Here is a 23,045-nt window from a genome sequence, read left to right on the forward strand (position 1 = left end):
TATAATTAGCTTTTTGTATACAATTTGAATTTACTTTAAAAATTTCTTTAATGAGAATATTTCTTTTTTTAGTCTGAGCTAATTTAATAATTTTAGCAGCAGTTGATGGCATTAATTGAATGAAAATCTGCTTTTTCCTCCGTCTTATCTAATGCACAAAACACTCACGATTATACGATAATCGTAATTTTGCGAAAAACCTGCAAACAATCCAAAGCAATAGTGCTGTCGCGCGTTCATGCACGTGGTCCGTAAATTCCAAGGAGCCTGCCGCGATAATTGGGGTTACGCCTTGAAACTATTGGCGGGAGAGAGCGCCTGCAATTTTTCCATAGTGCTATTCGCAGTCCAGGCGGCAGCACTTGGAATTACTCCAGGCTGTTCGCGCAGGATATACTCCATGGGGGACTCACCAGCAACGAGTCCATAATTTTTCTCTCAGTGTACTAGATAGTAGGATGGGCTGCGCGAGTCTTACAAATAATTATTTATACGCGAGAACTAGCCTTCGGCTCGAGAGCCTGTTCTGTTACTAAAGTACACGGACAACGGACGGTATTCTGTCCTAGACTGCGTTTGGCGGACGTGTGAATGTCCGCTGTACTTACGGTCGTTGCAGGCAAGTCGCTTGTGACACTTCAGTGTCCTGCGGACTCTGCGTTATGTCCGCTTAACTCGTTTCGTGTGTGGATGCTGATGGTTAGTCCACAAGTAAAGTACTCTTACCTGCACGTCGTTACTGCGAAACTGATTCGAATTTATTTGTTCTGATTGAGGTTTAGTTATTATTATCAATTTAATACACAAGGATTTTATTTATATTGATTGTTATGTTTTTATTGGCCCAGAGCACTTTACAGACGTTCAGTTTACAGAGTTGACAGAGATTCGCTATATTTAGCTTAGGATGTTGTCGTTTTACAGTTGTATTTAGTAAGTTTAGTCTTATTTATTTATTAATTGTAAAGTACTTATGATCTATCTTAACAACTTACTATTATTAATATCCTGCGCACTCTTGATGGTTCTAATCACCCTTTGTGGCAGATGCTGACTGTATTATCTACATGCGTTCACGTGTCAATTTAAAATAGGGATGGTCAACTGCTCTTGCTAACGCCGGATATTCCACTCGACGGACCTTAGCTTGTACTTCTCTCTGTGGTACTGATCTGTGTTCAAAGGGCTCTCCGGTGTATGCTATGCCAATGGACGGATTCAGCACGCTCCCAAGGTGTTGGACGGATTTAGCACGTTCCAAACACTAACACTAGCAAACACCGCCGCTTCACCTTAGAATCGGTTGTAGCCGCCAGTGAGTAAGTCACTACGCAAAAAGGCACTGCGTTGGTCGGCTCCGGGGTTTTTAAAGTCTCGGTACAGATTCACGCAGTTATGAAATTTAGATGAAAAAGATCGTGGTAGTCCAATTAGCATTCGCCACAAAGGATCGATGCGTATGCCTTGTAGTCGTCTTTTACGCGCACGAGGAGTGCTGACACAGAGGTCAGAGCACTCGCGCCGATTTTCGGCGCTTAGTTGTGTAATGTCGCAGTCGGATGCGTCTGCGATCCGTATGCACTCTCTACGTGCTCACACGGTTGCCGGTTCGCAGGATGTACAAATATATAATTTAAGAGTATAAACGTGGGACATTACAGCAGGCTTAGGTAATGTTTCCAATTACCTGCTTGACCTTATCATTCGCAGACCCGTATAACTGTATTTCTTTTCGAGACAGCAGAAATGTCCCTAAGACTAAGTCAAGAAGGGCGAATGCCTCCAATAACGCTAGTCCTCTTTTGTTCGTGCTTAGCTTCCCCATTTTACTGCCCAGGCGTTAAAATCGTTTACTATCAATAGCGTTTTTTTTTTCTACGGCATCCTGTACTAGCCGGTCTAACAGTTATCTGAATTGTTTCATTGGCGCGTTAGGATAAGTATAGCAGCTGTAAGGCTATACGCTTGCGACTTTAGCGCGCACTAATCCTTCTTTATGTCTTGTCATTTTTTTCCTAGGAAGCAGCGTGCCCCCCTTTTCCTTTACCAGTACAGTCCATATCCCACGATGGTTCGTCTAGGTCCCTGTATTGTTCACAGACGATGGCTATGCCAATCTCTGTCTCACGGACATACTAGCTCAGTAGGTCCTGTGCAGTGGCGCAATGGTTTACATTTAACTGCCCTTTTTTATTTTATTTTTCTATCAATGGCTTTACTGCAGCTCGGTAAACTGGACATGCGTAGCTACCAGCTGCGTTGTCACTTTTCCCACCTTTGCCTTCTTTGCAGAGTACGCAATTGGGTTGGCTCTTACACTCCTTCGTTTTGTGCCCATCCTTTCCATATTATCAGAAAATCAAGTTTCGACGACGATGATATTCAGGCTACACAAAAGAGAGAAATTTCACAATTTAGTATGTATAAATGCTTATACTAGCAAAATATTAGCAATTTTCAAGATAAAATATCTAATCTAGTAGTATGAAAAAAAAAAAATTATCTGCGCAATTATATGCTGGATGTCTATAAAAATTGCTAGTCTACATCCGTCGGTCCGCGGGTAAACCTATTTTCTCTAAAAATATTATTGAAAAGAGAATAGAAGGAGAAAGTAAACTTGCTATCTACACCATAAGCCACCACAAGGTTAGAGTAAGCAACATCATTGCGGACATTCCACCGTCCACGAATCTATAGCGTGACAATACACCGTCCGAGATTCTATAGTTGAGGACAGGAGTCCGCGAGTCCCTATTCGAAACTACGGACACATCAACACCGTCCGCACAAAACAAACCTGTTCGCTCTAGTGGACAGCTCGGACAGACAATCGTCCGAATAAACCTGGGACACTTCAACGTCCACTTGTCCGCGTTACATTAGCCAAAAAACCTCTAGTAACAATAAAAGATTTCGAGCTTATGCTAGTTTCTGAATAAATAAATAATTATTTGTAGAACTTACGCAGCCACTCCTTATACCAAGCAAGGTCTTCACAAAATGGTAATAACCGCTGTCGAATCACTTGTGTTATAAAATCATAAAGCTGGTTTAAACAGCGATTCCATCATTCTTTGTACAATCATATACACGTCATTCAGATCGAAATCATTACATTCAACATTGTTAACTTATTTTATTGCGTCTACGTAGTGCAAGGAACTTGTGTGTTTGACGAAATAAATTTTTGTTAGGGCTGAAGGTGTGTTGTGAGTTGAATCATTTCGAACACAGACACAGACATTTATAGTTAATATGACGTAAATTTCTTAAGTTTATTGCGCACTTGTATACACATCGAATATGTTCGTTGATGTTGGACTGGCTAAACTTACAAGTAGCCAAATATAAGTAAATAAACCAGTATAACAAATAATATTTATTAACGAAATGCAAAAATTAAAAAAGCAATTTTAGTCGGGAAAAGGTTGCCGCTAATCAGTGTGCCTATACCTATTAGATCTGAAATTTTGCCTTTATAAATCCAAGTACAAGATTAGGAACCTTAAATAGAATTACATATAATATTATCTTGAGTGGTCGTATATTATAAACCTAAGAGAAATAAATAAAGTGATAAATGGATGTTATTTTACTAATAAATATTATCAAACAGATTTTTTGGGACCTGGACGACAATCATATATAGACGAAAAACTCTACATACTTATTACGATAATAATGTTACGTCGTTCAAAGTATATTCACATAAAAAATTATTTACAATTAAAATATCTGAAAATGATCTAAATTGACAAAAACTGTTAAATCTCATATTCATTGCAGCCAGAATGTGTTACAGTTTGTCAGTGTCGGTCATGAGTCGAGTTGCGAAGTGCAAACTAAACAATTTTGTAAAACTCGCCCGATGCACCTTGCGAAACTAAAATCGAACATTTGGAAAGATGTGAGGTCTTAAATAAGCCTTGTATGGCTTACAACGACAGTTCGTAGTCAGTCGCAGATACCGTACGCGTTGGTTCGACAATTGACGGCAAATTATATTCCATTACATTCAAACTATATCACGCATCATTCGTACCTTTGCAAAGTACTTACTCTTGTAAAATCAAACCTAAATAAATTGGCCGTCTCGTATTTCAACCGATACTTAACGTATTCAGAGTTATTTACTAAAACCTTGATTCCGAACGAGCAAACGTGTTCGAGATTAGCCAAACAAAGCAAAAGGTAAGTTACTTATTTACATCTACTAACAGTGAGAGTGTTAGGCGGGATTAACATATTTACAGCCTTTGCACAATATCATTACGTTCCTGACTATTTAATAAAGAGTAGTCTGGACGTAACAATAACCTTTTAAAATTGTAAAAAACATATTCAGTACTAAGATACTGACAAAAATAAGAGTGTAAATAAATGCCATACCTAAAACGTTGTTGCACCAAGCTTGATAGATCGTTTGCTTCTTTTTCTCGCCATTTGGTGTATCCATCAATCTGGTATATTTTGTCTATGTTGGTAATTAATGACTTTTTATATTCATTAACAAGATTAAAAGTAGCACTTAGATCATTATATGTATTGTACTTGTCTAAACTCTTCTTAATTTTATTTAATTCGCCATTAATAAAATACCTGAAAATTGTTATCTTTTTTATACATTCACAAGTATTTTTTAACATGTTTATATCAAAATTAATTTATTTAGGCTATGCGAGACAGTCAGTTTACAAGACGAGGTAAGAAGCGCCTCCCGCCTCGTTTCGTGCATTCATTTGCATTTGCATGCTTAAACTTGTAACAATAAAATTGATTTATGCACATTGTAACGAGGCACGAAATTGGATAGATTCGAGAATCGTTGAAACGTGACGCTGAGCTAGCGCGAGGCCAGATTCGGAGACTCGCGTAATAGTCACGGTCCGTTGAAGAGATAGATATCTTCCGGGCATAAGTACGAACGCGTCAGCTCTCATGTATAAGACTACAACGAACGACTACCGATAATGTGCAAAAGTGTGAGAGTAGGTACGATCGCATGAAGAGGATGTCTCGGCCAACTCCTGTCACAAAAGAAGGAGATGCCGGCGGCCTATGAATCAGCGTCGGAACGAAAGAACGCCGGCTCCTGAAAGTATGTCGAAACCATCACCAGCACAGAGTGTGTGCAAGTGTGTTTAGTGTGGTGCACGCCTACCGAGAACGGCGACTATAAGTAAATAGAATTCAGCTCTTTTTGTATTGCATAGGTCGACTGTAGAGCTTATCTAAAAAGCCGGCTGTGCACAAGGAACTGCACTTGCGTTGCAAAGCAGACAAATCACAGGCGTCGAGAGAGTTCTCTGCACCACCAAGGAATTGTGATTCGATTGAGTGTTATCGAGTTTTCCTCCCCGAAAACTAGCCTTGTTACAATATTAATAATAATTTACCCTCCGTTTAATTAAATTTTGACGGTGAAAATGAAAAAAAGGGTGATTTTTAGTTATAGTTTAGAATACTTATTAGAGAATTTATTAATGCACTAAGATAAATAGAAACGATTTAATATGTTTTATTTATTTTTTTTTTTTTTTGCTGTTCTCTCCCGTTTTCTATATTCTTATCCTGAATAGTCGAGATCCGCGAAGCAGTACGCGACGAGTGTTGCACTGTCAACAAAAGTATTGCCACATATGCTGATTGTTCTCCAAATTAAGGAATTGTGGTTCAGTAGTTCTTTAACAAGTTTTTCCCTAAAAATGGTTTCCTATACCATCAAACTGTTTCCTACGACGCAGCAGTTTTGTCGTTTACCATTGCTTAAGCCGACAAGGTCTATTAATGTGACAAGGGGCGATTCAGCTGTGATGTCAAGGAGGAGAACCGCAGACTCTACATAGGAGAAAGCTCAAAGCTCTGCCAACACAAATAATCCGACAATTAGTCAGTGATAGTTTTGCCCAGCCAAGAGTCTAGTGCTCATCATTTTGATATAGAGCTGTGTAGGTATAACGATAATTTACTCTGCAGACTTTTCAATACTAAGTTGAAAAGCGTCGATTTCAATTCTTTTGAATGTCATTCAAGTCTGAATGTTTTATCTATTTTAGAGTACTTTCAAGTCCACATTTTTTATACTTACGAGGTAAAAATAAAATTATTTGCGCTTTTGAGAAATATCTAATTTTATTCCATTACTCTGTGACACTGTGACTTCCAACATAGGTGTGCAACAACTAGCGCCTTACCTGCACTAAGATTTGTTTATTTCGAAGAATTTAGCGGAATCGCCATCATTTGGGAGAACGCGGGAGAGAAAGGAGAATAATTACACTCAATAGGTACAGTTTCATCGTACTCTGTATTTCGCCGAGCCCTTCCTTACAACGCAGTGATTAACAACGCCTCCCGCGCATAATGTTGTCACGCAGGGCTTATGCTCACACGTTCAGACACAAACCGCGCTCATGCAGCAGAAGGCGGGCCGCAGCTCCAAATGTAGTCTGCTGACAGCTCTTTCTCTCTATCTCTCTCTGCAGTCCGCGTGGATAACAAGCCGTGCATCAGTCCTCGCTGATTGGCACGGAACATGCGGAGGACCAATCTGCGCGCACGGTGACGATGATCGCTCTCGCGCGAAAGTTGACGGTTAGCTAGCCCGTTCCTCGAACTTGAACATAACATGTGCATAAAAAAGACCATTTTCGGCGCCTATAACGTGGACCGAAAATAGGGTTTTCCGAGCGTCGCACAAAACGTAGAGCGAGAGTCCCTGATCACAATACATGTATAAATTAATCCATTTTCACTCCCTATATAGGTAGAACGAGCCTACAATAATCGGAGAATCGGATATCCAGAGGAGCGAAAATGGTCATGACCATTTTCGCTCCTCTTGATTTATTTTTATTCTTCGTTTCTTTACTAAAGCTTTATATTGTCAAAAACTTTTGACATATAAATTTTCCATAATTGTTAAATTATAAGATTTACCGAATGTGGACACATGTTTATGCCTACGGCGCACAGTGGGAGAAAATGGACAAAATTCGAGCCACGCGTCGTTTTTAATCGTAGAGCCATGATTTTTTTTAAACTCTTTAAAAAAGCATCAAGTTTAAGCTATAGATGCGGAAATTATTGTATCACCTTCCCCTAAACCCATGCGACCCCTAGAAACCACCCCTACCAAACCACAAGCAGTCTAACTCATCTATCCCAGGGAACAGCGAGTTAAATCGCTTTATTTATTCTTAAAATAATTAAGCCACACACCATAAGCCAGCTAATAACCTAAATACTTACCCCTAACCCCTAGAAACCAAACCACAAGCAGGCTAACTAACCTAACCCTGAGAACAGCGAGTTAAATCGCTTAATTTCTTTTTAAAATAATAAAGCCACACACCATAAGCCAGCTAACCACCTAACCACTCTTACCCCTAACCCCTACAAACCACCGCTACCAAACCACAAGCAGGCTAACTAACCTAACCCTGAGAACAGCAAGTTAAATCGCTTAATTTCTTCTTAAAATAATAAAGCCACACACCATAAGCCAGCTAACCACCTAACCACTCTTACCCCTAACCCCTAGAAACCACCGCTACCAAACCACAAGCAGGCTAACTAACCTAACCCTGGGAACAGCAAGTTAAATCGCTTAATTTCTTCTTAAAATAATAAAGCCACACACCATAAGCCAGCTAACCACCTAACCACTCTTACCCCTAACCCCTAGAAACCACCGCTACCAAACCACAAGCAGGCTAACTAACCTAACCCTGGGAACAGCGAGTTAAATCGCTTAATTTTTTCTTAAAATAATAAAAACCCACTCCACAGGCCAGACCGGAAACACGCAGAATCGTATAACCACGTAATTCAAGACATTATTACAAGTAAATCAGTCACATTATTTGTTAGCTGTAATTGTTGAACGAACTGTCATCTGCGTTGAAACAGATTTAAGCCCCTTTACCACGTCAAGGTTGCAGTCTTCAAAGAGGTTTTTTTGTTGTTTTTAATTTTTTTTAGTTTTTATATCTGTAATGTTTTATAATTTTTACATAGCAAAGTTGAGACATTTATTGAGGATTAGAATTACTGAATTATCATTTCATCAGAAATTTTTGAGCTTGTGAAGTTAATTCTTTAGTTTTTTTTCTGCAACATCTCGCAATCTGCTTATGACTGGATCTGATAAAACTAAGCAATAATGAATTATATCTTCATTCGTCTTTCTTCTTTCATACATTCTGCTAGTCGAACTCGAGCATGGCGACATATTTTGTTGTTGGATTCCTGTGCTTCTTCTGAAAAATACCCAATAGGTCCATCAAATGTCCTGATAATGTCACATCCATGTATTAGCACTTTATGCACAGAAGGTGGCATCTTATACCACGGGTAAATTTCTGTGCATTGTTTAGCAGTTTCCAAGCAATATTTTTTAAATGCGTTTAAATTAACTTCTTTTGTGCAAGATAAAATTTGTAGAATTACATGCATTCTAATTAATAACTCTTCGTCTACACCGATAATTTGAGATACTGCTTTAGATTTGGCAAAAAAAAGAACGTACCACATTTCCTGTGTTAGTTGTTCCAGAACCTTGCTCGACTACATCTATCGTTAAACCAAGTTTACTCTTTAAAGACTGCTGAACTAACGATTTTCTCTCTTTTTTCAGATCTTTATCTGAAACTCTTGATGATCCTTTCTTAAAATATAGATTGTAAGAAATATGTAAAATATATTCCATGGATCGAATCCAGGGGTGCAAGATAGGAAATCCCCATTGGTAAAACTCTGTATTGCCCTGAAGTTTTAAGACAAAATTCATATCATGAATCTCTTTAGGACTAACTCCACAAATGTTGCAGCGAGAAGAAGCCTTTTGTTTAGTTAAAACATTGCATACTTTGCCATCTATCATGGTACATTTTATGTCAAATGCTACGTCAAATGCCATCTCCATACATTCAGTTATAATTTTTTATTTTCTTTAGCAATGCTGAAATATTTTCGTAATGTTTATAGGTTATTTTATCGCTTTCTTTAAGAAATTTGAAATTTATTGGACGACAATAAAACACGGATGAAGGTTTTTTGTTAACCCATAAAATTTCGTTTTTTGTAGTCCTTAGCTGCAGAGGTACAAAATTACAAATAAATAAAGATGCGTCAGTGGCTGTAGTTTGATAAACAGAATTATCATCGCTTGATTCAAGATCGGTGGAGTCGACATCACCAAAATTCCATTTTTGTGTTGTCGTCTGTTGTCCTGTAGCTCCATACATTCCCCACTTGCCCACAAATATTAAACTTTTCGTTGTATTTGTTAATACTTCTTTATCTAAAGTCATTAGAATCCGTTTTATAGTATGTTCTAGCAAAGATATAAAACGAACTTTCGCTCCACTATTAGAACAAGTGATATGCTCAGGGTAACAAGCTTTCTTAGCTTCTACGATTGCAGAATAAGGTGAATATAATTTATTTCCATGCATATTGTAAGTGTGGTTCCTTAATTTTTCATATGTTCGTTTTGTTAAATCTAAGTCCATAAACATCGCTAATACTTATTTGTATATTCGGTACTAAATACATTTTCTATAGTATCCGTAGTATTATCTGCTGAAGATGTTTGTTCTTTTAATTTTAACGCCAACGATAGCTCCTCTTTAGAATGCTTTACAGAGATTTCACGAGCTCGTCTATTTTTTGTTTTTGAACATCCTTTGTCATAACTTATATGAGGTCGACCTATATTACGAACATTAGAAAATTTTTCAGAAGTACGTGAAGTATTACTAGTAAATAGTGAAGTATTCATATTTGATGTTGAAGTATTTATATTTGACGTTGAAGCTTCGTCAAGTAACTGAATCACAAAAGAATTTTCAAAAAATTCTTTGTGTTTCGATTTAAAAACATCTTTCTTTCGAGAAACATCTTGCCATTTTAGTTTATATTTTGGAAAAAATGATTTGGTTGAATGAGTTGGTTTCTTAGATGCTGTGTATGTAGTTCAGAAAGTGCATATTTTATTTTTACATCATTTACAACTATGTCGAGAATACAATTTTGCTCATTAGGATGATTCCATATTAATTCACATAAATATGAGTGTTCTATATTGAGTAACATTATTTTAGCTCTTAAATAATTTTACGGTGTAGTTATTTAATAAATTTTATACCCCTTCAGAAAATTATTATTGACAAAGTAAATACCATTTCGTTTTCACCTAAGTATTTATTTTATTAAGAAAATCAATATGATGTCTCTATCCATTATTTCATTTCTAAATAAATCTTAAAAATCACTACTTCTGGTATGAAATATAAGAAAAAGTTAAGTAATTTTACATCCTCAATTAAAATTGAAGTCCATGTGTTTATTAATGTAGAAACAGAAAATATGAAATAAAAGTTGATTGATTCTTTAGTCGCAGCTGTATTAATTAACAAAAAATAAATACATAGAGTTAGAACCAACAGAACGCACGTATGCCTTATGTTATAACAGACGTAATAGAACAAATTTTACTAAAGAGAAATATTCTTAGATGTGACGGAAGAAAACTTAATTTAAATTTAAACTTTTTTTTTTTCAATATGATAAAATAAATATTTGTACGTATTATACTATAATCTAATAAATTCAAAAAGTAAACATTTAGCCATCGAAAAATCGTATGATCAATATTTATATGTGTTCAGTTCGTTTTATTCGTTCAAGTAGTGTAGGTGTAAATTTAGGCTTTTTGAATTTCGCGCTGCTGCTCGCTCTCCGTTGCGACGTTGAGAGCGCGCGCGCATGCGTCAAGTTGCGCGCCGCCGGCCCCGCTTGCGAGCGCGCGAAGTGCCCACGCGCGCGGATTCCTGTTCGGTCTGCCTAGCGCTTCGCACGTTTGGCTTCCTTACGCTTTTCGATTTTTTTTGTCTTCTGACGGTGAACCAGTGACTTGTTCTTCTCAGAGCTATCACTGTTCACCTCGTTCTGCGCCGTGTTGGTAGTGTTTAGCGGAAAATTCGCGATCGCGTCGTTCGCGTGTGTGTATTTGTGCGCGTGTGTGAGTGTGCCTCGAGGCGATAGTCTTAACCCATTTCTTCCCAAGCGGACATTTTATAGTCGATTGGTTTTTCGCCTAGAAAATTGTCAAAAAAAGAAAGTAATGATAACCAAAAGCACTTTTCTTATGTAAAATTTTCCGCTCTTTCCAAATCCGGAGTCAGAATTTCGGAATTTTCATCGGAAAATTTCAAAATGGCAGTTTGAATCTGGTGAAAATTCAGAAATAAATTTTTCAACATTTTAACATGCTTATTACAATTTGAACGGTTTCAACGAAATTCGTGATACAGATTCATAATGCAAATGATATTATTGTTGAAACATTTGATTTTTGCGAATTTTCCTCCAAGATTTTCCAAGATGGCGCTTGTGACATCATGAAATGACCGCAAAACATATTTTTTTTTTAATTTTTCTAATTCATACCAAAATTTGTATACTTAGGTTTTTGAGGTGGCTGATGACGAATCTGGAATAAGATTTGGAAAATTCAAAATGTCGGATCCAACATGGCGGACATTTTTTTCAAAAGTCAACCGATTTGGGCCAAATTTGACTTCCAGGGGTTTTCGGGGTCGCTGATAACGAATCTGAAATCACATTTGGAAAAATAAGCATGGTGAATTCAAAATGGCCGACAATTTTTCTAAACGTCAACTAAGTGTGATTCAATTCTGAATATTTGCTTTTGAAATAATGGCTTTTGGTGGAAGAAATTATTCTTTTCTTTTAGTGTGGTAAACGTCGAAAGAAATTGAACAAATTCATTCGTTATCAGCGACCCCGAAAACCCCGGTAAGTCAAATTTGGCCAAAATCGATTGACTTTTGAAAAAAATGTCCGCCATGTTGGATCCGCCAATTTGAATTTTCCAAATCTGATTCCAGATTCGTCATCAGCGACCCCAAAAACCCCTGGAAGTCAAATTTGGCCCAAATCGGTTGACTTTTGAAAAAAATGTCCGCCATGTTGGATCCGCCTTTTTGAATTTTCCAAATCTGATTCCAGATTCGTCATCAGCGACCTCAAAAACCTAAGTATACAAATTTTGGTATGAATTAGAAAAATTTTAAAAAAAATATGATTTTTGCGGTCATTTCATGATGCCACAAGCGCCATCTTGGAAAATCTTGGAGGAAAATTCGCAAAAATCAAATGTTTCAACAATAATATCATTTGCATTATGAATCTGTATCACGAATTTCGTTGAAACCGTTCAAATTGTAATAAACATGTTAAAATGTTGAAAAATTTATTTCTGAATTTTCACCAGATTCAAACTGCCATTTTGAAATTTTCCGATGAAAATTCCGAAATTCTGACTCCGGATTTGGAAAGAGCGGAAAATTTTACACAAGAAAAGTGCTTTTGGTTATCATTACTTTCTTTTTTTGACAATTTTCTAGGCGAAAAACCAATCGACTATAAAATGTCCACTTGGGAAGAAATGGGTTAAGGTTTGTTGGCGAAGGTGTCCACGTGTTGTCCACACCCCTTGTTGCCCTCGTGCCAAGCGTCTGGCTCCCCGAGACGTCGGGGCGCGCTTGGTGCACGGTTGCGGACCATCCTTTCGCTCCCCAGGCTCGGCTTCCAGACCTCCAGGACCAGGACGGAAGCAGCGTCGGACTACGACGAGACCTGCTCAACGCCCTCTTCAGCGGCGGTTTTTGCGTTCGTCTTTGCGGTAAGAGAGCTCTCTCTGCGCGCGGAAAAGGTACCTCGCGTCTTTGCGTTTGCGTGCGTTCTTTCACTTGAGTTTTTTTCTCTTTTAGAGTCACTGTTCTCTTTCTTTTATTTGTATAGTTTCCCTTTCCTTATTTCAATAAAGCTTACACTTGCTGAGGCTTTTCCCTCTAAACCGTGAGGGTTTTTACGCCAAAGCAAGTGCTTTTTGTGTACCGCGAAATCGTGTGTGTTAATTAAAAAGAACCCTTCACTCATTCAACCCTTTCCTTTTGTTGGAACTCATTCTGATTTCTTTCACTCGTTCTAAGATTAATATTCAATATGCATTATACTATAATCTAATAAATTCAAAAATAAATATTTAATCATCAAACACTCGTATGATCAATAGATTTAATTATATTAAATTATACTATAATATAATAAATTCGAGAAATCTTCAAAAAATTCTGATAGAATTTCAACGTATTTTTTTATTTAATCTAAGAACTTTTTCTAAAGTCTATCATTCTCAAGTAAAAAATTCTGGAAATTTTGCACGATTTTCCCGTGTTAGCCGCCATTTTATGTGCTTTTACCTTTTTTTTCAAAATTTAAACTGTGACACTGAAGTTTAAGTCTCGAGGACACGATTTCTTCGCTCTAAACATTAAATCTTAAATGATTTCAATGTGAAAAATCGACATGAATAAAGATATTTTTTTTAAACCATGTTTTCTTGCTTGTGGTTTGGTAGGGGTGGTTTCTAGGGGTTAAGCAGGTTAGGGGTAGATATTTAGGTTATTAGTTGGCTCATGGTGTATGGTTTAATTATTTTAAGAAAAAATAAAGCGATTTAACTCGCTGTTCCCTGGGATAGATGAGTTAGACTGCTTGTGGTTTTGTAGGGGTGGCTTCTAGGGGTCGCATGGGTTTAGGGGAAGGTGATACAATAATTTCCGCACCTGTAGCTAAAACTTGATGCTTTTTTAAAGAGTTTAAAAAAAATCATGGCTCTACGATTAAAAATGACGCGTGGCTCGAATTTTGTCCATTTTCTCCCACTGTGCGGCGCCCTCGACTACCACTCGTGATCAAATATCATCCTCGCTTGAAAAAGCCCATTTTCGCCCCTAGTTGTACAATGTACTATTTTAACTTGGGTATGGACAAAATTAAGTAGCGTCTCTTAGGAAAAGGATAAAAGAAAACTAATAACAGCATTGAAAATCTTAAGGATAGTAGATTAAGGGAAAATTAGTCGCGTTTTACGAGCACCTCATTTACACCCTCAAAATTCGCCCTAAAAATCAGAAATTTGTATAAAAATGTACATTTTATGCTTTATGGTTTAGAAAATTTTTTTTTTAAATAATCATGCAAATCTGTAGGGCAATTATTTTTATTCAAAAAATGTTATATACAATTTTTTTGATAAACTAATATTACTTCGTTTGCGATTAAATCACAATTATTCAATTAAGAATTATTTCATAAAAAATTGCTGAAAGGCAATTTGGCTTGTTAAAAACGCTTCCTGCTGCTGCAGAAACAAAGTTATATCAATTAGAAATAAAACGTTACAAATTAGTCATAAATGTGCTATAAATCATATTATATTACATTATATTACAATATATTGTACTACATTGCATTATATATTATACCAGAAATAAAATATATACTTTTTAATTGAATAATTATGATTTGCTCTCAAACGGCTCAAAAAGTATTGGTTTATCAAAAAAAAAATGAATATAACATATTTTCCTTGAAAAAAATAATTGCTCTATAGATTTGCGGGATTATATGTAAAAGTATATCCAGAGATTTGTGGGATTATTTTGAAAAAATTATTTTCCACCTCCACAAAGGGGTAGAAACCTACGCCATGGTTAAAAATATATATCGAAAAACAAATCGGGTAGATTTGCTTCTTAAGATATTCTCCACCTACTGTCCGAATTTCAAGCAAATCGATGCATAAGAACGGAAATTAGAAAACCTTTATATACTGAAATAGTCCTTAATTTAAGGGTTGTAAAATTTTTTAGCTCAATTTAAATAATGGATTCTTATTCGTCACTTCAAAAACTATAGAAAAAATGTTTTGTATCGACTTAAACAAAAAAAATTATTTCTAGACAAGAAAGCAGAAAATGTACATTTTTATACAAATTTCTGATTTTGGGGGCGAATTTTGACGGTGTAAATGAGGTGCTTGTAAAACGCGACTAATTTCCCCTTAATCTATAATCCTTAAGCTTTCCAATGCTGTTGTAAGTTTTCTTTCACCATTCTCCTAAGAGACGCTACTTAATTTTGTCCAAACCTAAGTCAAAATAAATCATAGTGCGCCGTCAACAACAAGTCGACTTGCTTGATTCTTCCGCTCACTCAGGGCTTTGCCACATTAATCGAGATTTCTCGTATCGACTCGACGGTGTGACGTTCGCAACTGGTAAATACGTTTATCTTGCTAATAGTATGTGTTTTGCATGATCTGATACAAAAGGTAAGATTTGTTGTAAAACATAAGTCATTCGTAAAATTGTATTTTTAAAGTAGATTCTGGATCATAAATGGCGCAATCGACAATTTTGGTAATAAATTATATTCCGTCGACGGTCCCGGTGGTAATGGAAAAAGTTATTTACACAATGTTATTATTAAATATTTAATATAACGTTTCTAACAAAAGCATGGACAGGTATAGCTGCAAATTTATTAATTAATGGTAAAGCCGTTCATAGTACGTTTAAATTACCATTTAACATTAACGAACAAACAACATATAATATTTGTCTTAATTCAAAATATGGAATGTTTTAGAAAAATGTTAAAATTATAATATCAGATGAAATAATAAGCAATAAATACAAAATTTGTGTAGCAATAACAATCCTTTCGGAGGGAAAATCATCGTTATGCCTAGTGACTTTAGACAAACACTTCCTATAGTAAGACATGGCAATCGAACAAAAAAATCATTCAATTTCAATTTCAATTTCAATTTATTACCAGATAAATTAGTACAGAGTACTTTACAGTTAGTAAAATACCCCATACCTTGCAGAGGTAAACGCAGTTACCTGTTTACAAGCTGTTGTTACAAAATACTTAGTAGTACAATACAAGAATATATATAGAAAATTAAAAAAAATACTAAAAAAACTATAAATAAATATATATATAAAATATATATATATACATATCTGATTTCAAATTACTATTAGTAAAGAGAAAGACGCAATAACAAGATTATTATACAAAATACTTATACAATGACTAACAAAGTATTGTCACTTTAATGTCATAATTTTAACAGTTTAATTTAATCCAATGTTTAATTGAATTTATACCAGATTATTTTTTGAAATCTATTACCTTTAACTTGTTTGGCAGCGCGTTATACGTCAGGATAGCTTTATTATAGCTATTTTTATCGCTGACACTTTTTTTGTTCTTAGGTATGATTGAACTCTTATTTCCAGTAACACTCGTAGAAGCCAGAAATTGCGTTTTGAGATCATCGTAGTGGTGTTTTAGAGCTTCAGGAGTAAAGAGTTGCTCTAGGTTTAAAGGATTTTCATCTATAATAAGACTATTCTTATTTATTAACTTTAGGATTTCATTTTTATTTTCTGTACTAGATCTCGATAAATCTTATATGCACCACCCCATGCTATGTTTCCATAGCTGATCATACTATGAAAAAATGCATAGTAAATCATTCTTAAAGTATGTGTTGATATGATGTTCGCAAGCTTATAAAAAATATATATCAGATATTTCGTTTTTTTTTTTATGACATAAAGTATGTGTTTGCCCCACTTTAGATTAAAATCAAAGATAATACCCAAATATTTGTGATTCTCCACTCTAGTTATCAATCTATACTGAATTTTAATTTCTATTTGAGTCGGTACACAATTTCAATAAGTATCGTAGGTCATGCATACTGTCTTATCCGCATTCAGCGATAGTTTATGTACAGCCAGCCAATTATCTATCACTATTAAGTTAATGTTCATGTTATAAGATAGTACCCTCAGGCACACCAGTATTTATTAATAGATTATCGCTTTCGCTATCCTCTATTTTGAAAGTCTGATATCTATTTTCAAGGTAACTTAAAAATAGATATCAGAAGAAAGTAGAATCAAAGTAGATCCAGAGCCTACCCTCTTATTCCTATACAATAAAGTTTTTTAAGTAATAGTTTATGGTCGACAGTATCAAAGGCTTTGGCCAAATCGAGGAAAATAACAATTGCTGGTATATTTTTATCGATATTATTACATAAAACTTCAGAAACATAGTTTAACGAGTCTTTGAAACCAACTTTCTTTCTGAAACCAAACTGATGTTTTGATATGATATTATGTTTTTGTACAAATTCATATAATCTGTTGTATAAGATTCTTTTAAAGATCTTTGCAATATTTGATATAAGTGATATCGGCTAGTAGTTGTTGATTTTATGCTCCAATCAGATTGTCAGGTTGATAAATTCTAACTAACCAAAAGCACGATTTCAAAAACGTTCCACGTGAATTAATTACCGTCGAGTATAAATAAATATATTCAATACAGCCAACATTCTATAAAACTAGTTATAGCTACTAGTACACAGGACCGGTTTTAAAATTATAGAATAAACCAATAGTCCAATCAGAATTCAGAAGATATAGATAGAGACGTCTTACTTATATACTAATTCAGACGACAGCTTCCTTACTGTGTTTTTTAATTGTTCCCTAGATTTTTCAACTCGATATCGTTATATTTATAGGGCTTATTAAAAATAACTTGGTTTTCCTCCTAGCAAATACTTTCTCTGTTTGTTATTAACAATAATAACAACGAATTAATGGTTTTTTTAGATTATCTCAAATACTACTGCACCTACAAAAAAATCATCGTGATTGAAAGTTGCTTCAAATATTGAAATGCATAAATTATCATCTGACGTATTTTCGCGTAGAAGCAGTTTATGCAAAAAAGTAACTTCTAGCATTATCTCCCTAAAATTTTTCAACTGGATATTGTTGTAATCGAGCAGCTTTGTTTGTGCTGCTGAACACGAAACCGGCCGTCTTTTTTACCGATACCTCAAGCGTTCGTCCCTAACCTCAAAAAACCACCCAAAATGTCTTTTTCACGCAGTTGAGAGGTTTATCCTGTGATCGACGGGAGGAAAATTATTGACAGAGAGTATTTTTATGTATTTTGTGCTGCTGAACACGAAACCGGCCGTCTTTTTTACCGATACCTCAAGCGCTCGTCCCTAGCCTCAAAAACCACCCAAAATATCTGATTTACACGGTTAAGAAATTTACGTCTAGAGGAAAATTATTGACGAAGGCTATTTTTATGAATTTTGAGCCACTGAATTTGAACACGAAGCTTATTTCTTTTGGTTTCTATTAGTTCAGTACATTTGATTAAAACCAAATGCCTTTAAAACCTAAATAATTAGATGGATGTATCTTTACTTTATACCTGCTAAAAACATTTTTGGTCGTGTATACTGATTCATGGATTCAAAGAAATAAATAGATAAAATAGACTGATTCCTTTTGGAAAATGATTGAAATACCTGCCATTTTAGAAAATTTATTGATTCAATTTACCCATTAACGTCCAAAACAGAGAAATCGTAACTCTGTTTTCAACCGTAAATCTATCACATATTCCGCGGATATATTCAAAGCAAACATACTTTTTCTGAAGTATTTTTTTCTCTATTTTCCATTTCTGGTATCAGAATTGCGTATTTTTCACTCAAAAATCCAATATGGCGACGTTTAAAAGAAAAAATGCAAAATTTCGATACTTTTTTTTTTTTAATCCAATTTCTTGTTGTGTTAACGTTGAGGATGGAACTTTATTTTTCAACTATGAGTGCATAAATGAGTTGTACTTTAAATTCAGTTTGGTCCCGAATCCAGAAATTCAATATGGCGGCTAGAAAATGGTGCCTGAAGCGCAAAATTTTGCCCAAACTTTCACGAATTTTTTTCACGAATATAATGCATTCGACGAAAAAATCAATAAGAATAAAAAGTGCTTAGAATCAATCAAGGAATATGTCTAAATTTTTTCACTGAGTTTTGAGCAACTTTTTTATTTTTGCCAATTGGCAATTTATGACAAATTGGAAAATTTCATCGAATCGTCTCGAAAAAATTCAGATATACTTCTTGGTCAATTCTAAGTACTTTTTATTCTCTAACTTTTTCTTATATAACACTTTGTTTTTGAGTAAAAAATCAAAAACCTTAAAAAATTTGAGTTATGCAACTTTTGGAATTGTTTCATAAACTATATTGAATTCTCAATCGAAAAAGTCTGAATTTAATTACTATATTCAATTTGCCGAATTTTGCCAAAAGCTTTTGTAATGTTTTTATCTGAATTTCAAAATAGTGAATCATCATTGAATGTTCATAAATCGATTTTGAAGAATCTTTAGTTTTTTCACTCTTTGTCTACTATACTGTTAGTGTTCTAAATATTAGCGTTAATATTTTACTTGTGTATTTAGCTTTTCAAGTTTTAAAATTGTAATGGCTCCAAAACGCCGGAGAAATGTAAAATCTCAATCAGAGTCTGAAGAAGATTATTCTGATGATAACGATGATCATAATATTTTGGTACCTAATCCAGATGATTCGGGCAGTTCTGGTCAGAGTGACGAAGATTCTGGTTCTGAATCTATTGATAACTTATTACTGACAAGGAAAGGTACCCAACCCGAACTCACCGATTTTGATGATTTTCATATATGTTGTAGAACATAAAAAAATAAGAGACACGTATTTTTTTTATCGGCTAATTTTCACTTTTAAGGGGTAAAAACCTCCCCTAAAGTAAACCCCCAAAAAGCGTTTTTTTTAAATATCTCGGCTTAAAAGTAATATTTTTCAATGAAACAAATTGGAGGTTATTTCTTACAAAAAGAGCAAGTATTTCATGGTGATTTGAAGAGTAAGAGTAGCATCCCCTATTTTTTAGGGGTTGAAAACATATATTTTTTGGCATAATTTTATAATAAAAATGTTTAAACCGACTAAAAAAAATTGGAAAAAATGTTTAAACATCCTTAATAACAAAATTTAGTTGACGTCTTTCGGTGTTTTCATAAATATTACCCCTAAGGGGGTAAACCACCCCTAACACAAAATAACTGTAAATATGTAATTCAATACATAATATTTCGTAGAAAGTTTGTATATAGAGGTTTTCGAGGTCGCTGATTACAAATCTGTTATCAGATTTTGAAAATTCAAAATGGCGGAACCAATAGGACGGAAATATCGAAAAAAAATTTTATATAATAAAAAAGTTTTAAACGACTAAAAAATTTGTAAACATCTATAATAAACAAATTAAGTTTTTCGATTTTTTCATAGATATTACCCTTTAGGGGGTAAACCACCCCTAACACAAAATAACTATAAGTATACTTCAATCCATAATATTTTGTAGAAGGTTTGAATATAAGGGTTTTCGAGATCGCTCTTTGCAAATCTGATATCAGATTTTGAAAATTCAAAATGGCGGAACCAATGTGGTGGACGAAAATGTCGAAAAAAAATTTTAACTTTCATAAAAACTTGTTATAAATGTGTTATCTTTGTAGCCTGTACATGTGAACTAAAGAGCCTTAAACCCTAAACCCCTAAAGAACAAATAGGCTAAATGGTTGTGCTTTTTAACCAAACCACCTCAAATTCCTAAATTTGTAAACAAGAAAATTCTGTGTGTGAAGCAGTTTTATAATTTCCGTAGAAATTGTTATCCGAATGTTATTGAAATTCATTTATTGTAAATTCAACTTATAATGTATTTTTGTTTATAATATTAGAGTATAATAATAATCTACAATCTTTTATCTTTTGCCATAGTGCATTTTTTGTATTGAGCATAAAATATATTATTTTACGATGTTTTTACAATAATGGTAGTCCTCATAAAAGTGTTTAAAGCACAATGCTTTTTTGCACCAACCACATCGTACAATTGCAATGTTTGTGCACCCTTCTATTTCACAATGTGTTGCACAAGACTTTCCAAAACTGAAATCTATAGGATTATCAAATTTATCTGGTTTTTCATTGACGTAACCGCTTTTATACCAGGAATATTTAAACAAATCTATATATCTCGGTGAAGACAGTTGGTTGTGAACCAATGATTGAAGTTTAATTATATTATTTCTCACATGTAAATTCATATCATGATCCATTAACATTACATTATCAGAAAATGTTCGGACAAAGTTTTTCCAAATACGGAATCCATAGACATCAAGTGGTTGTATTTTTCCTGTGGTTCCAGTTGGAATTTTTTTATGTTAATAATTTTATTTTGTGGCATTGTTTCTTCTATAACTTTGTCACAATGACCACTCCAAGAATCAAGTAATAGTATTGAGTGATGGCCTACATAGGGATAAAATATTTTTTCCAACCAGATTTTGAAGTGATCTGCAATTAAACGACTTACTAATTAACTGATCAACGATATTACAATGTAAAAATTGTTATTAGTTCCCTTACTTGTTGTTAATTTTCCAGATTTGGATGCTTCCACGTACACGTTTTCTGGTCTAAATATGTTTTGTTCTACAATAGGGCCAAACTTGCCACTTGGTTCCTTTAAAACAAGAAATAGCGGTGACAACAGTTGTCCAGTAGCTGATATTAGTGGCTGTATAGTATAACTATGCGTTGTTGCTGAAATTGACTGTACCAGACATTGCACTTGCTTTTCTCCTTCTACTGCTAATGTTCTTCCAGAATGCATTTCTAGCTGAAATCCGCTCTGATCTGTATTATACAAATTTTCGAGTCCAATCCTTGGTATACACGATTTAACGTCATCGATAAATGCTTCAGCTTTAGCCGTAAGTTCTGCACTACTTTCTAGTGTTTTTCTTGTTATGAACTTATTTATTTTCCTAGAAACTATTCGGTGTGCTTGCTTAAATTTGAGTAACCAATGTTTAGAAGCTTTGAATCTAATATCATCAAAACCAATTTCTTTTTTAGCTTGTCAGGCCCATCGAATTATATCTTCATCATGGATAATTGAACCACTGTCGAGAGCTGCTTGAAAATTATCCAGGGTATACTGACAAATTTGTGCTACTTTTTCTCTATACGTGCCACCTTTATTAATTGAATGAGCCCAACGACGTAGCTGACTAATAGATGATACTTTTTTGAATCTGTTTTGCACTGTTTTGAGACTTAAATTTTGCTTCGTTTTGCTACTTCTCCAAAATTCTACAGCTCTTTTTTTGTATTCAAAATCTAGTTCTTCATTATCTGCTGTACATTGATTTGTTGGTGCTATATCCGGATCAGGAAAATGATGTTGCACTTCATCTTCAATTATTTCCACATTATGGTCTTTATACTCTTCTTGAAAATCCAAAGAGTCATCAGTAATCATTTCTACATCGTTGAAATCATGTGTTGCATCTATTAAAATTTCTTTTATTTTTTCGGCCAACTCTGTTTCGTGATAATTCGTGACACTATCTGGTATGTTTAACGCTTGAAAGTATGCTAATAATAAGTTTAGAACGTTTAACGGATTAATTTTCATTTTTCAATCTAAAATGAAAACAAGCGGTAAAATTTATACAAGCTGTGTTTTTGCATGTAAGGCACGACTGCTACATTTCTACCAGAATAAAACGAGTGAATGTAAATTGAATCAAATCATTAATTTATGCATTGGAGAAGAATTCTCGTTCCACTTTGTGATGTTCGGAAAACTCTATTTTTGGTTTTATTCAACTTTTATTCACTTTGAAATTGAACAATGTAAATCTATATAAAATCACTAAAGAAAATTTTCTACAACTGTATGATACCACTGACAAACAAAAAGACGTACTATTCGTACTTTCCAGCATTGAACTAGAATACCCACAAAACTCACTCACTGCCTAAAAAATAACACAGGCAGCTGAGGTAAACACTCGATGAAAACAATCTAAAAAAAGAACATACTGATTCGCACATATTGTCAACAACTTTTATGAGTGAAAGACATTTATCTGTGGAATTATCATTGAATGTACGATAACATTCATTAAACTAATGAATGCATATAAAATTCCCTTTCAATAACAACGTGTTCTTTAATTGCAAATGAAGTTCGAGTATTAATATTCTTTTATGTATTTTTACCAATAACAAACATTATCATAGTAATATAATAATAATAATAAGAAGAAGAAGAATAAGCATAATTGCAATAGCAATAATAACAGTAATACTGATAATAGCAATGATAATGAAAAATAATAATAATAATTAGAATAATAT

General features: G+C 34.4%; 1 protein-coding gene across 15 annotated transcripts in view; it reads right to left on the reverse strand.

Moving 5' to 3' along the window:
• LOC100114017 (alpha-(1,6)-fucosyltransferase) overlaps positions 1-23,045 on the reverse strand; it is a 244,389-nt gene that overhangs the window by 82,851 nt on the left and 138,493 nt on the right. For all 15 annotated transcript variants that reach the window (XM_032602095.1, XM_032602090.1, XM_032602094.1 and 12 more), the window contains one exon: positions 4,393-4,602. In XM_032602095.1, the coding sequence (XP_032457986.1) occupies positions 4,393-4,602 (210 nt within the window). The remainder of the gene's footprint in view (positions 1-4,392; positions 4,603-23,045) is intronic.

This window comes from Nasonia vitripennis (genome assembly GCF_009193385.2).
Source record: "Nasonia vitripennis strain AsymCx chromosome 4 unlocalized genomic scaffold, Nvit_psr_1.1 chr4_random0010, whole genome shotgun sequence".
NCBI classification, from domain to species: Eukaryota; Metazoa; Arthropoda; class Insecta; order Hymenoptera; family Pteromalidae; genus Nasonia; species Nasonia vitripennis.